Source organism: Acanthisitta chloris, unplaced genomic scaffold (genome assembly GCF_000695815.1).
Source record: "Acanthisitta chloris isolate BGI_N310 unplaced genomic scaffold, ASM69581v1 scaffold919, whole genome shotgun sequence".
In the NCBI taxonomy this organism is placed as follows: Eukaryota; Metazoa; Chordata; class Aves; order Passeriformes; family Acanthisittidae; genus Acanthisitta; species Acanthisitta chloris.
Window position 1 is genome coordinate 50,234 of NW_008690588.1, and position 12,242 is coordinate 62,475.

General features: G+C 42.2%; 1 protein-coding gene across 1 annotated transcript in view; it reads right to left on the bottom strand.

Annotated features, from left to right (window-relative positions):
• Positions 1-12,242, bottom strand: part of SEC31B (SEC31 homolog B (S. cerevisiae)) — a 29,564-nt gene that overhangs the window by 9,718 nt on the left and 7,604 nt on the right. The window contains exons 8-18 of the mRNA XM_009081851.1: positions 10,737-10,898; positions 8,771-8,923; positions 7,797-8,027; positions 6,779-6,853; positions 6,115-6,198; positions 5,056-5,164; positions 4,494-4,672; positions 3,706-3,832; positions 2,026-2,171; positions 648-821; positions 1-39 (exon numbers count right to left, since the gene is read on the bottom strand). The exon at positions 1-39 is cut by the window's left edge and continues 138 nt beyond it. Coding sequence (XP_009080099.1) covers positions 1-39; positions 648-821; positions 2,026-2,171; positions 3,706-3,832; positions 4,494-4,672; positions 5,056-5,164; positions 6,115-6,198; positions 6,779-6,853; positions 7,797-8,027; positions 8,771-8,923; positions 10,737-10,898 — 1,479 coding nt within the window. The remainder of the gene's footprint in view (positions 40-647; positions 822-2,025; positions 2,172-3,705; positions 3,833-4,493; positions 4,673-5,055; positions 5,165-6,114; positions 6,199-6,778; positions 6,854-7,796; positions 8,028-8,770; positions 8,924-10,736; positions 10,899-12,242) is intronic.

A 12,242-nucleotide genomic window follows, 5' to 3' on the forward strand; every position in this document is an offset into this window, starting at 1 on the left:
AGCATGGAAGAGCCGATCTCGGAGCTGTTCGATCAGGAGCTGAAACAAACTGTGCTTTAGAAGAAGCGCCTCGAGAGCCCCAGATGGAAGATGCTGGGGAGGCATTTAAAGCAGACCCTGACCTAAAGCACTGACAATCAACCTGCAAAACTACCCATTTCCCCAACAGCCACCGGAAAAAAAACCCAGTAAAACTGGGATATCACCTGCCATATTCCCAGGCAACGAAGTCTCATTGATCCTTCTCCCAATCCTTAGAGTATTCCCTTCCCAACCCTTACCCATTTAGTCACTAGATGGATTTGTTTCAAACTGCAAGGTGACTTCCCCATTCCCTTCCTCTACCAGCCTTTTTCAGGAACAGATGCAGCTTCCCCAGAGAGCTGCTTCACGCAGTTGTTCTCCCATCAACCATTTTACAGTTCTATATCACCTTTCCTTTTCCCTGAGTCACAAGGCACAACAAATAAAAAGCAAATGAAGACAAAGCCATATCCTAAAAAAACCCTAACCTCTATTGTCAAGTTACCATAACCAAGATGAAACCTTAAGTCCTGATGCATGTCAAAACCCAAGCTCTCTCTCATACAAAGTACCATTTTCCCCCATATACTACTCTATCCTACAACAGTGTGTTTCTCACTCACCTCTTTAGAGCTGCTGGGTAGGTAATTCATTGCAGCTGCCAAGCATCCTTGTGATGCCAGGAGATTGGCATATTGGGTGATTCGTTCTGCCAAGACAGGGCCTGGTGCTGGTCCTGCTGTGCCTCGGAGCATCTCAATGGACCTGCTCAGCACCATCACCTTCTCTATGAGATCCTGAATAAGCCAGGGACACGGAATAAATAGACCACTTAGAATCTGACTAGCTTTAATGGTCCATCTCATGCTGAGACACCACTAGATATCTCTCCCCACTTTCAGATGACACTGAGTTCAGTGTGAACAGAAGTTACTCCACTCTGCACCAAATACTGTCACTGATGACCATTTCCTCAGGTGCACTTGGAGAAAAACAGGAACCAGGAAGCAAACCCTGACACTGCTACTTTTATAGTAAAGGAAGAAAAGAAAAATCAGAAGCCATAAAGACATTCCAATCAACTGTGATCTTTCTACTAGGAATTTACTACTGTAACAAGCTATCAGCTTGGAAGAGGAAGGATTAAAGTCATACCAGGAGAAATTCACTAGGAAAAACTACTACTGCTGACAATTGAACCAGAAGCTTTTTATTCAAAACTCCTTCAACTCCTAGAAATCAAAGTAATGTTTATAGCTGTAGAATGATACATGGTGATATCTGCTAACTGGGAGGAGGCCAGTTTCAAAGATAACCAGGAGTGCTGAAGATGCCTTTTTGTTGCTGTTACTAGTGGGGTTGCAAAACCAGGGACCCCTGTAGCAGAGGGCATTGTCTGAAGATATCTGAGTGGAAGACTTGTCTAGTTCATTCTAGCGACTGATAGACACAACAAGGGTTAGTGACTTCGCCAGGACTGGTTTAAGTGTAACAGGTAGGTAACAACATTGACTCAGAAGCCCTGATTCACCTGCAAGATGCGACTTCCCATATATGATCATTTTACTTGCAGTGGGAATAAGACAACCTAGACTGTTTTATTTTGCCAGAGGCTGTTCTGAAGGTACACCCAGATAACTGCAGCATTAAGTTACACATGCTAAACACAGCACCAAACGTACAAAACAGGTACAGCTCAAACTTCCCTGACTAAAGGGAAGCTCAGAGATGACATCAGTATGTAATAAAGGTAGGTAGGCCCTAACTCCTGTCCATGGCTGGATTTGTGTGATGTGGACACAAACCCTGAACATTTAAGAGTGCAATCCTCCTTTCCATGTAAGCCTGTAATCCAGGCTAGAGTGAGATACCTTGGTGAAAATGAACAGGTCTCCACTGTCTGCTGGAAGGCAGATACTCTGTTTGATGAGATAACACCAACAATTCAGGGCTACCAGACTGGCCTAAAGAGGAGTCAAAGCAACATTATAGCATGTGTACCTGCAGGGCAAGTGGTGATGAAGTCTCATGGTTTTTCACCCAGCATTCCACCAACCTCTCCACATTTCCTGATGAGATATAGCAGAGGCAGGCATCACTGGACAGGGCTGCATCTCCCTCTGATTCTAGGCGAGCACCCAGCATGTCTAGAGAGGAAGAAATGCAACCAACATTTAGCACACTCCTCCTTCGGAGAGCTCATTAATCCCAATGCTCATCTCTTAGCATTCCTACTTCAGCTTGGCATGAAAAGGTGTTGACAACTTTGGATCTGCACCTAATTAGAGCCACAGAGTCATTAGGTTGGAAGTGACCTTTAAGATCGAGTCTAACTATAAACCTAACACTGCCAAGTCTCACTAAACCATGTCCTAAGTGCCACATCTACATGTTCTTTAAGTAACTCCAGTGATGGTGACTCCAACACTTCCCTGGGCAGCCTGTTCCAATGCTTGACAACCCTTTCAGTAAAGAAGGTTTTCCTAATACCCAACTTAAATCTCTCCTGGTACAACTTGAGGCTGTTTCTTCTTGTCCTATCACTTGCTACTTGGGGGAAGTACAGCCTCCTTTCAGGAAGTTGCAGAGAGCAGTGAGGTCTCTCCTGAGCCTCCTTTTCTTCAGGCTAAAACAACCCCAGTTCCCCCAGCCACTACTCATAAGACCTGTGCTCTAGACCCTTCAGCTAGCTCTGTCGCATAGTTCTTGGATAACACAGAGAAATGGGCATCATGAAGGAATCCTAAAGACAACTTGCTTGAAAAAAAGGACATTTTATATATCTGCCAACTTTTATCTGTCTGCCCAGACATATAAAAGAAAGAAAACCCCTTTAAATGGCAGATGAATTCAGTGAAAATAGTAAACACCTTTTTTTTCCTAAAAGAGGTGTGGGAATCTCCAGGCAATAGTAGTGGTCCAGTACTAGTGACAGCTAGTAATCTGGTAGTTGTCAATGGTTAGCAAATACTGGAAGATAAAAATGAGCTGGAGCTATCTCACCACTGCCACAGCCACTTTCCATCCCTACAATTTGGTCTGTAAAGGATGTCATGTTGTCTTGCATTTCAAGTTGTGCCATTTTAATTGTAGGAAGTGCTGTCATTTTACCAACAGCCCTTAGCTGTTCCAGTCAGGCAGAAGCTAGTTCCCAGCTAAGCAACATGAGTAACTTCATCAGATTCAGCCACTAGATTGCCCCTAACTCTGGTTCTCAGGACAACCAACTGCTGCACAGGACTGAGGAAACTACTGAAGCCATCAAATATTTATTAACCCATTTTTTCTGAGTTTAAAAAAGGCAGGGGAAGGGTGCTGGAAGGGTAAACCTGTTTCAGATGGAGTGAAGTCACCTGGCCTTTTACTGTCAAGGAAATACCTTTCTCCACAGAATAAAATAGTAAGTATCACCCTGTTCATGTCTCAGACTAGTGCCAATCCTGGTTTCTTTTCATGCTGCTCCTAGAGGGGACAGGAAATATCTACATATGTAACTTCACACCACAACTCTCAGCTACAGTGTGCTTCTATCATTCTAACTCAACAGTCCACATGTAGTTCCAACTATGTGTAATTAGTAACAAGTACTTTCCTTCCTCAATTCTACCCACTTTTTTTCTGTAAGTAGTCCAGAGGTGCCCTCCCAAGGGAAATTGTATCAAAACATAGTGCACTGCATACCACAGAGCTGGGTAAAGTCCTCATGCTTCGAGTATGTTAACAAGATGGCCAGTGCCTCCTTCCAGCTCTGTAGATCACATGTGCAAACAATGTCTTTCCAGTTCTGCTGCACGATGGAGGAAAGCAGCTGTAAGGGAAGCAGAAGGCTTGTCAAACACTGAAGACAAAGATAAGCTGACAGCTTAAGCAATTGCACCCACAGCGACAGCTCACTTTCAGGCACACTTCCCACTTGCAGCAACTACCTCACTGTACATTAAGGTCCACCAATCTCAGCATCCCTGTGTTAACAGTAATTGCATCCTGATGCCCCTCAAGAAAGTAAAAAAGCCCAGCAAAACACTTAAGAGAATATGGAAACAGCCACACTAGACAAGACTAAAGATCTAGCACCTATGTTTCAGAGCAGCTGGTATCAATGACTGGGAACATTGTGTTAGGATACCCCAACCCCTATTACACTTCCCCATTTGTAAATTAATAAGCTAGGAGCTTCCTAGTTGAGCTGCAAAGGGGCAGTATACTCCACAGGTTACAAGTGTGGGGAGCTGAGACAGAAACCATTAGGAAAAAAAAGAAATAGAGAGCACAGGCATTCTGTGTGGGGAACATGAAGCTGTCATAAAACTATCCAGATATTAACGTAAATGTCAAGTCCAGAGGAGAAACACAGATTCTGCTGACATTCTACTTCCTGCAAAGCATTTCCACATATATTCAGACAAACATTTGCCAAGACAGTGCACACCTTCCCCTGTGCTCAGTGTGTACACAAAACTGTCACTTACCAGAGAGAGATTTGTTTTCTGCTTGGCAAAGTAGAGCTTCTGGGTCTCCTTCAGGAGGTTCTCCCCGCCAGCTATAGCTAAGATGATGGCATCAGCAAAGCGCTCTGCTCGCATGCACAGCTCCACTGCACCCTCAAAATTCCCCACCAATAGGGCTTGGCTGATGAGTCCATCTGTATCTACAGAGGTGAGAAGCAGAGACAACCCAAAGGCACATCATCCAGATGCATTGCTTTTAAGAGCAGGCAGTAAAGAGCAGAAACATAAGGAAGCCCAGATGAAAGAAAACTCGGAAACCCAAATCAGGTTTTGTACTTTCAGAACAAAACAACACTGACTTGACTCCAAGACTTCCATCATCTTTAAGATTCTCCTATATTTTTAATTAATGTCTTATCTGGGAAAGTATTTCTCTGCACAATGCTGCCTGACACTTGGAGGGGTCACGGTTTTAAAAAGTATCCATTGGCTGGAGTGGCCTAGATTTCTCTTGGTCTATTTTCTGGTTTCCTCTCCCCTATCCTTTTCCTAAGAGGGCAGAAACACACTTCATATAACATACCTTCTGTGACAGGAATCTCCAATGTGCTCATATTCTGTGGGATGAGGTTATCAAAAAAGGCTGAAGAGGAGGAAACAGGAGCTACATCATCACTGGAATTCATCAAAAGCTGGGCAAAGAGTGCAAGAGGTTAATTAATTCACTGAACACACAGATCCTGCCCAAAACAGTTTAATGGATTACAGAGTGGGATGGGGCTGCTCTCCACTTGGTTGAGCATGTCTATATAAATCTGATTTCAACTTGGAAACCCATCATGCCTCCTGTCACTGCTATATCCACCTAAACAGTTTTACTAGGCCAATAAGAGCAGTGCTGCTACTGAGAAAGCTGAGGAGATTGATGCTGCAAGACATGCAATGCCAACAGTATTGCTGGCCAGCATGCATCAACTCAACTGTCAGCCCTTGAGTAAGCTGAACAATTTTGGATGGAAGAGGGACAAGACCAACACAGCAAATCTGTAACTAACAGGTTGGACCACAGCCATGCTTGGTGCTCTACTGAAATGCAGGACACAATTGCTACCCCTAGAATATCTCAGCCAGTGTTTCAGGTTTATGAAGATGATTACCAACTTGAGGATATAAGTTTGAGATACCTGAGGGGAGCAAAAATTACAGTGAATCAGGTCTTGGAAGGCATCTGAAGATGGACATCCAAAAATTATGTGAAAATACATTTCAAAGGATTGAGGTGAAAAGGAAATAAATGCAAAAGAAATACCACAACAGAAGCTTCATAGAGAAAATCCGGAACTGTAGCACTAAGTTAAGCTGGGATGAGGCTAATTCTATCACTGAAGAAATCAGCACTAGTGAATCAAGCCTTCTTGCAGTGTTAACAGTCAGGAGTCTGTCTTCGTTGTTCGCTGACTCGTTTTAAAACCAGAAGGGACAGCTATGATCATTTAGTCTGACCCTGTGAGGGTCTGACAGGCTTGTGAACTGCCCTCTGCAATGCTGGCATTGAGCCCAACAACTTGTGATTGGAATTAAACCTTCTTGTTCATTCTGCCCTCCTCTGCTGTCCCAGGCTGGCAAGATGTACAGTACATACCTGATCTGTCTGTGCAGTGTTTGTGTCATCTGCCTCAGGAAGGGGCTGTTTATCTGGGATTCCATTACTCAAACATGAGGAAATCTAGAAAAGTAACAAAAATGCACACAGTGAAGCCCCTATCGAAATTAAACACCTGGGCAGCAAAGCTACCATGTGACTGGCAAGCCCCAGACACAATTCTCCCAGCTCTTTCACCTGTTTGAAAACTTCCACCTCTCCCTATTCCTGGCTGGCTCCCTGTAAGAGGCTATTTATCCTTTTCAGAGCAATAGCCATACTGCTGCAAGAGTTTTCTCCCCTGCAGCTACATCAGTACGATGCCAGACTGCCTTCACCTGTCACCTTCTTCCAGGATGAGGAATCCCCTGAGATGCAGAGAGCTGCAGCTCTCACAACTGCACTGTTGTTACACGCTTCCCAGAGCACCAACAACTGAAAGCAAGATAACTGAGCTCAGGATCCCTTTGGTTTGATTCAGTACAGCTACAGTGACACCCTTAAAAGTGCTGGCATTTGCTTTTTAATGGGGTATACTTGAGGAGACTCCCAGCTGAAATTTCATACAGTTTGATCTTTTGTGTGCTGTGAGATCACTTGCTCAGTTCCAGTAGGGACCCTACAACTCTCCTGCACCAGCTTTAGTCCTGTAAAGACTCCTTACCTTTTTTTGCAGATCCTCTTTACTGTAGCCCAGCAGCTTGAGAAGTTTAGTCCTGGACTCCTGCTCCAAATTCACCTGAATCCCAAAGGATATTAGGAAGACAAAAAAAAATATGTAAAATCACAGACATCTGCACACTGCCAATGGTTAGCTGCTTCTGACAGCAGCAAAGTTCAGAGCTCAGTTTGTGGATAAGGAACTGAACTATGACAAGTCCACCTAATTATTATTGTAGGAAAACCTATGGACTTTAAGTTAAAATAATGAAAAAAGGGTGAAATTCAAGTTTGCCACAGTTACAACTGAGGTACAACTGTCTATCAGAACTATGACTGTATATATACCTAATGTACTTTGTCATTAATTCCCTGGATGGTCTAGGAATTGCCAAGCTAACCTCTGCATAGAGAGAATAGACTGATTTGAGTCTGGATAGAACTGAGGCAAGGTGGTTGCCTGAACTCCTAGCTGGCTTCACAAGGATTAGTTACCTAACTGTTACAGAAGCTCCCTGGATGGGGATTTCAGATAGTCCCAAAGGCTGCAGCAGCCTATTTGTATGCCTTAATGTGTGAATAACATCCTGCAAGGAGAATCCGTGTGTGTCAGTTAAGTTCCATGCTGTTCCTACTACAGAACTGACCAAACTGTACATGGATAAGATACTTGTAAATAGTCAGTTTCAGAAACTGTTCTTGCAGAGGCAAAAATATTCCTGCAGGACACTCTTTGGTTTCATATTACCGAACTGTCAATGAAACTATTATCCTATGTAGGGCTAGTCAGCCCTCAAGCCACCACAGTTCTCCCCTTTATTCTGGGGATTCTCATTGCCCATTTGAACAACCTTCAAGACTTTAACTGCAAATACTTTTCTTTAGACAAATAACTACCCTATTCAATTCCATTTTATGTATCAAAGAACAGGGATATAAAGGGCTAGAGAGGACCACAATTAACACATTGCACCCCAGGACCATAAAATAATTGACCTCCTATTTCACCACAGCCATCCTACCTTCAAGAAGTTCCAAAGGTTCTCATCAAATGGCAGCTTGGCTGTCTGGATCTTCCCCTGGCAGTAATCAAGGAGGTTCCCTGACTGCAAGGCCATTTGCAGTTCTTTGGATCGGAGTAGGAATTCGGTTTCTGTAGTGACTTGACTGATGAATACCTGGTGTGGGTAATTCTGTTGCACTTGCTGTCCAGGAGCTTTGGTAAGACCAAAGGTAATCAGTTTTCCACCAAACTGAGAAAGACAGAGGGAGACACAGTAAGCATTCTTATAAACAAAGGTAAAAGCAACTCACTCAGCTCCTCATTTAGCATGGCAGACTCAAGCTCCAGCTGTGATCACACGGAACCCAGCAGTTTAATGCCTATGGATGGTTGGGACATTGAGGGAGTTCACATTCCAAGCCCTTCAGTTGAAGACTGATAAACATGACACTGAGGCATTGTCAGGCCTAGCCAATTGCAAATGCCAGAGAGGCACAGAGGAAAAAGTACCATTTGGAACTGTTTGTACTTTTGTGACACTGAGAGGCAGACTGCAATGATAAAAACTATCAGGTGAATGGCAGGCACTAGACAGACAGAGAACAAGACAAGCCACAGGCTAAAAGAACAATTCAGCCTTCCAATTTAGGAGCAAAGATGTGAAGAAAATTAAATACCTGGATAGGAAGGAGACAGATGGAGGAGAATAGGAATGCATGTCAGCCTACAAGGACAGCTTTTATGAGTCTTCCTTAGATTTATTAACTCCTGCTTATAATCTCCCATTCTCTGCTACACAACACTTTCTTGCTGGAAATACACCTGAATGTTGAGTAAAAGACCTTCACTTCATGGGACATCACACTGCACCTTAAACAGGCATCAAAACAACTAGCAACAGGAAGAAAAAGGTTTCTCCAGTGAAAGAAAAGGATCATGTCACAAGATGATACACCTATTGCATTTTCAGCTAAGGATGCTCCATCCACTTACTGCAAATGAAACCCCCACGGGTCTGCGAATCCACTTGGGTGGCTTTTTTAATGGTGGAATCAAGGTAGTCTGAGTTACTTGCTCTGGCACCTGCAGGGGAGGAAGGCTCTGTCCTGTGCCAAAGGGATCCAGGTTGTTGAAGGACGAAGAGATCTAGAATCAGACGGAGAAAGTAACAGGATATAATTCAATTCCTCTCTGTATGGAGTAAGCACAAAAAAACCCTATTACTTAGGAATTAGTCACTTTCCTCACTGATGAACGAGGTTAGTACAGAACCTCTTCCTGGAATACCACCAAGTCCCTAAGCAAGAGAAATGGTATTTCCAAACAGTTCCATAAACCATTTCGCAAGGAAGTTTCACTTTGAGATTTTCAAGTAGATTTTCCTTAGCAAGACACAAATTTCCTGCTTGGCCTAGCACCCGGCTCAAACATAGGAGTTACAAAATTACTTGTTTTATGCAAGACAGTGACAACATACAGTAAAAAGTTGTCCAACTTATTTCTTGTTTTGCTCACAAAGGAATGCTGACTCCCTTTCTGTTGCTGGAGTCTTTCAAATGGGTTAGTTTTAATGACTGTCTCAAGCTTTTATAGGTTAGATGAGAGTGATGAAATAAACTTTCTTGCCTAGACAAGAGAGTGTCAGAAGCAGCCCCTGATCCAGATTTCTGACATTTAGGGAGTCAGTAACTGTACATACAGTGCTATTCACAGGCATTTTTAATTTTTTACATTGTTTTAATAGATTTGTTGTTTGCTAAACAAACTGACTGGACCATAGGGAATAGCTCCAAAATTCAGCTAACCAGCATTCCCACAAGGAAGCAACATAAGGCTGAACAAAGAATCACAGACAATGTTTTGTCTTTCTTGAGGGGAAATCAATTCCAAAGAAAGAATATTTACTGAAGAACAGCTTATATCCAACAGCTCAAACACCCTAAACCTTCAAAAAATAAATATACATGATCAGGGTATCAGTAACATGAACCACCAGGTCTGCAACAGAGTTTCTGTCCTGATACCACTGAATTCGTAAGGGACCTCTGGATCACAAACTCCCTGCCACCATAACTGCCACTATCTCCTTCTGCTTCTGTTCTTACCTGTTATTCTGTTTATCTAGGAATTGTTCTACACTACTGTTCCCCAGTTTTGAACAGTGGAAGTGTGGTGCATGCACATGAAGAATGTACAGAAAGAAAATTCTCCATGGGTTAAACAAATCCTTAATCTCCCACAGCTGTTGCTTGATAAAGTATTTTCAGTCTCTTGCAAATCCTATGAAACTGAACTCAGTCAGCTGTAAATGACTATATAAATAACACTTAAGCCGGCTCATATGTATTCTCTTAAAACCTGTATTGTAAAGCATTTGTTGGCTGGGGCAGAGGGAGGGAATTAAAAGACTAGACACCAGATTAAAACTAAAATTTTAGACAGTAGTGACATTTAATCTGTTCAGAATTTGCCCATCTATTCATTGGCTAAGTAACGAGTTTCAGTATCAAAAATATTAACAAGCTCCAAGTTACAGACTTGAGGAAATTTCTACGAGTGGCTTATAAGCAGCTTTATGAAATTTTCTTCTAAACTAATGAAGCATACTGCATCATATTAATTAGTACCAATGCATTTAATTTTAACCTAATGACAAGACTAGTTTGTTGATCTAATATGTGCTGCTTTATGTTTATTCTCATAGTAACAATCATAAAATATATCTAACATCAAAAATCCATTTGACCTTGGTTGTCTTTACACACTTTCTCAAGCAGCAGTGCCCTTTGGGACTTGGCAGGATGTTAAGTCCCCACACAGGTAGCTTCTGGCTCCCACACCACACAGCTATACGTCCTGATGCATGGGACAGACTGTTCTTTGTGTTCTTTTAATGCTCTGAGCAGTCAGGTGAGAAACTGCCAATCTACCAAACCAGAACACGTTCACAGGACTTTACCTTGTCAGCCTGTGTCTTCTGCTGGGCTTCTAAGTTCCCACCCATAACAGAATAAATGTTGATCCACCCATCAAAAGTGGCAGCAGAGAAGACTGAAGGGTTCCTAGGACACCACTGGACATCAAAGCACCACTGACTTCGAATGGGCAATTCATAAACCACCTATCACAAAGAAGATAGAAGCACAACATGAACAGTCCCCTGCTTTCCTCAAATTACTGCCCACAGCAAGTGTGTCACACTTTATTTACATATCAACATCATACACAAATCTCTTATTTTTGTTTCCTGAAAGATGCATTTGCAACCAAGTTATAGCACATTAAGTCCAAACAGCAGAAAGCCACAGAAAGCTCCTCTAAAATAAGATTCTGATCACAGAACAAAATCCAAAAGCAACAAGTCACTTTTGCTCTGCTTTCTAAGTACTACTGTATCAAAGTACTATAGCATTGTCTCATCTGCTGTTAGCCAAGGGAGAGATGCCAGAAATCAATACAAGTAAAACAGAAGTCAAGAGGCAAGAAGGTGTCCTGAGCAAGAACACATAAACAGAAAGAATAGTCTGGAATAACAAATTTTACAAGGAAAAGAAAAAGCCTACATAAAAACCCAACAGAACAAGAAGAGAGGACTGCAATAGCTGCATATGTACTCTGAAGGACATTGTAGCCAACAAGTTTATGGTTCAGCATTCAAAAATCCAAAGTTCAATTCATGGCCCAGTCATAGACTTCCTACCCGATGTTGGGCAACTCACTAACACAGCCTTGACTTTGAACCTCCAGTTTGTAAAATTAAGAGATTTCCCTTACGCTTTACAGCATAAATAATCACAAAGCACAGACAATCACAGCTTTGTTTTCTCTGGGAACATGGTCTGTGTTTTCATAAGCTTGTATTCAAATCTAGATTGCCAAATTAAAAAAAAGCCCAACCAAACAACCCCCCCAAAAACCAAACCAAAATATCCCCCAAACCCAAAGAAATCAATCCTCCCCCCAAACTTAACAGATCAGCCATTCTGTATAACTGTACTATCCTTAATACTGCAAACTTTCTCAACTTTTTTATCAACTGAAAATTTTCTGTTCATTGGTACCAAGTTGAGAACAGCCCCCTAAAAATAGTTTATACATAAAAGCTTAACTTGAATTCTGACTTGAATTTGGACTCTGCAAATCTACAGCAGTGTGCACAAAGACCAGTCAGCTGCACTAAAATTGATTGGTGGGGGTTTTAATTTTTCTGCTACAAGACAGTGAAAATACTTTTGTAAAAATTAGACCTCAGGAATGTTTCAGAGTCTGATTCTCTTCTAATCATTAGAGATCTGCACAGAGTGAGCATCAAATCCTATGCAACCACAGAGCAGTATTACATGCATTTTATAACCGATCAATTTTTTTTACATGCCACCAGGGCAAAAGTAGTCAGCTAAGTGAAATTGTCCCATGAAATGAATCTAGCATGGGGCTCCCAATTGGACTTTGTTCAGCATTGTTA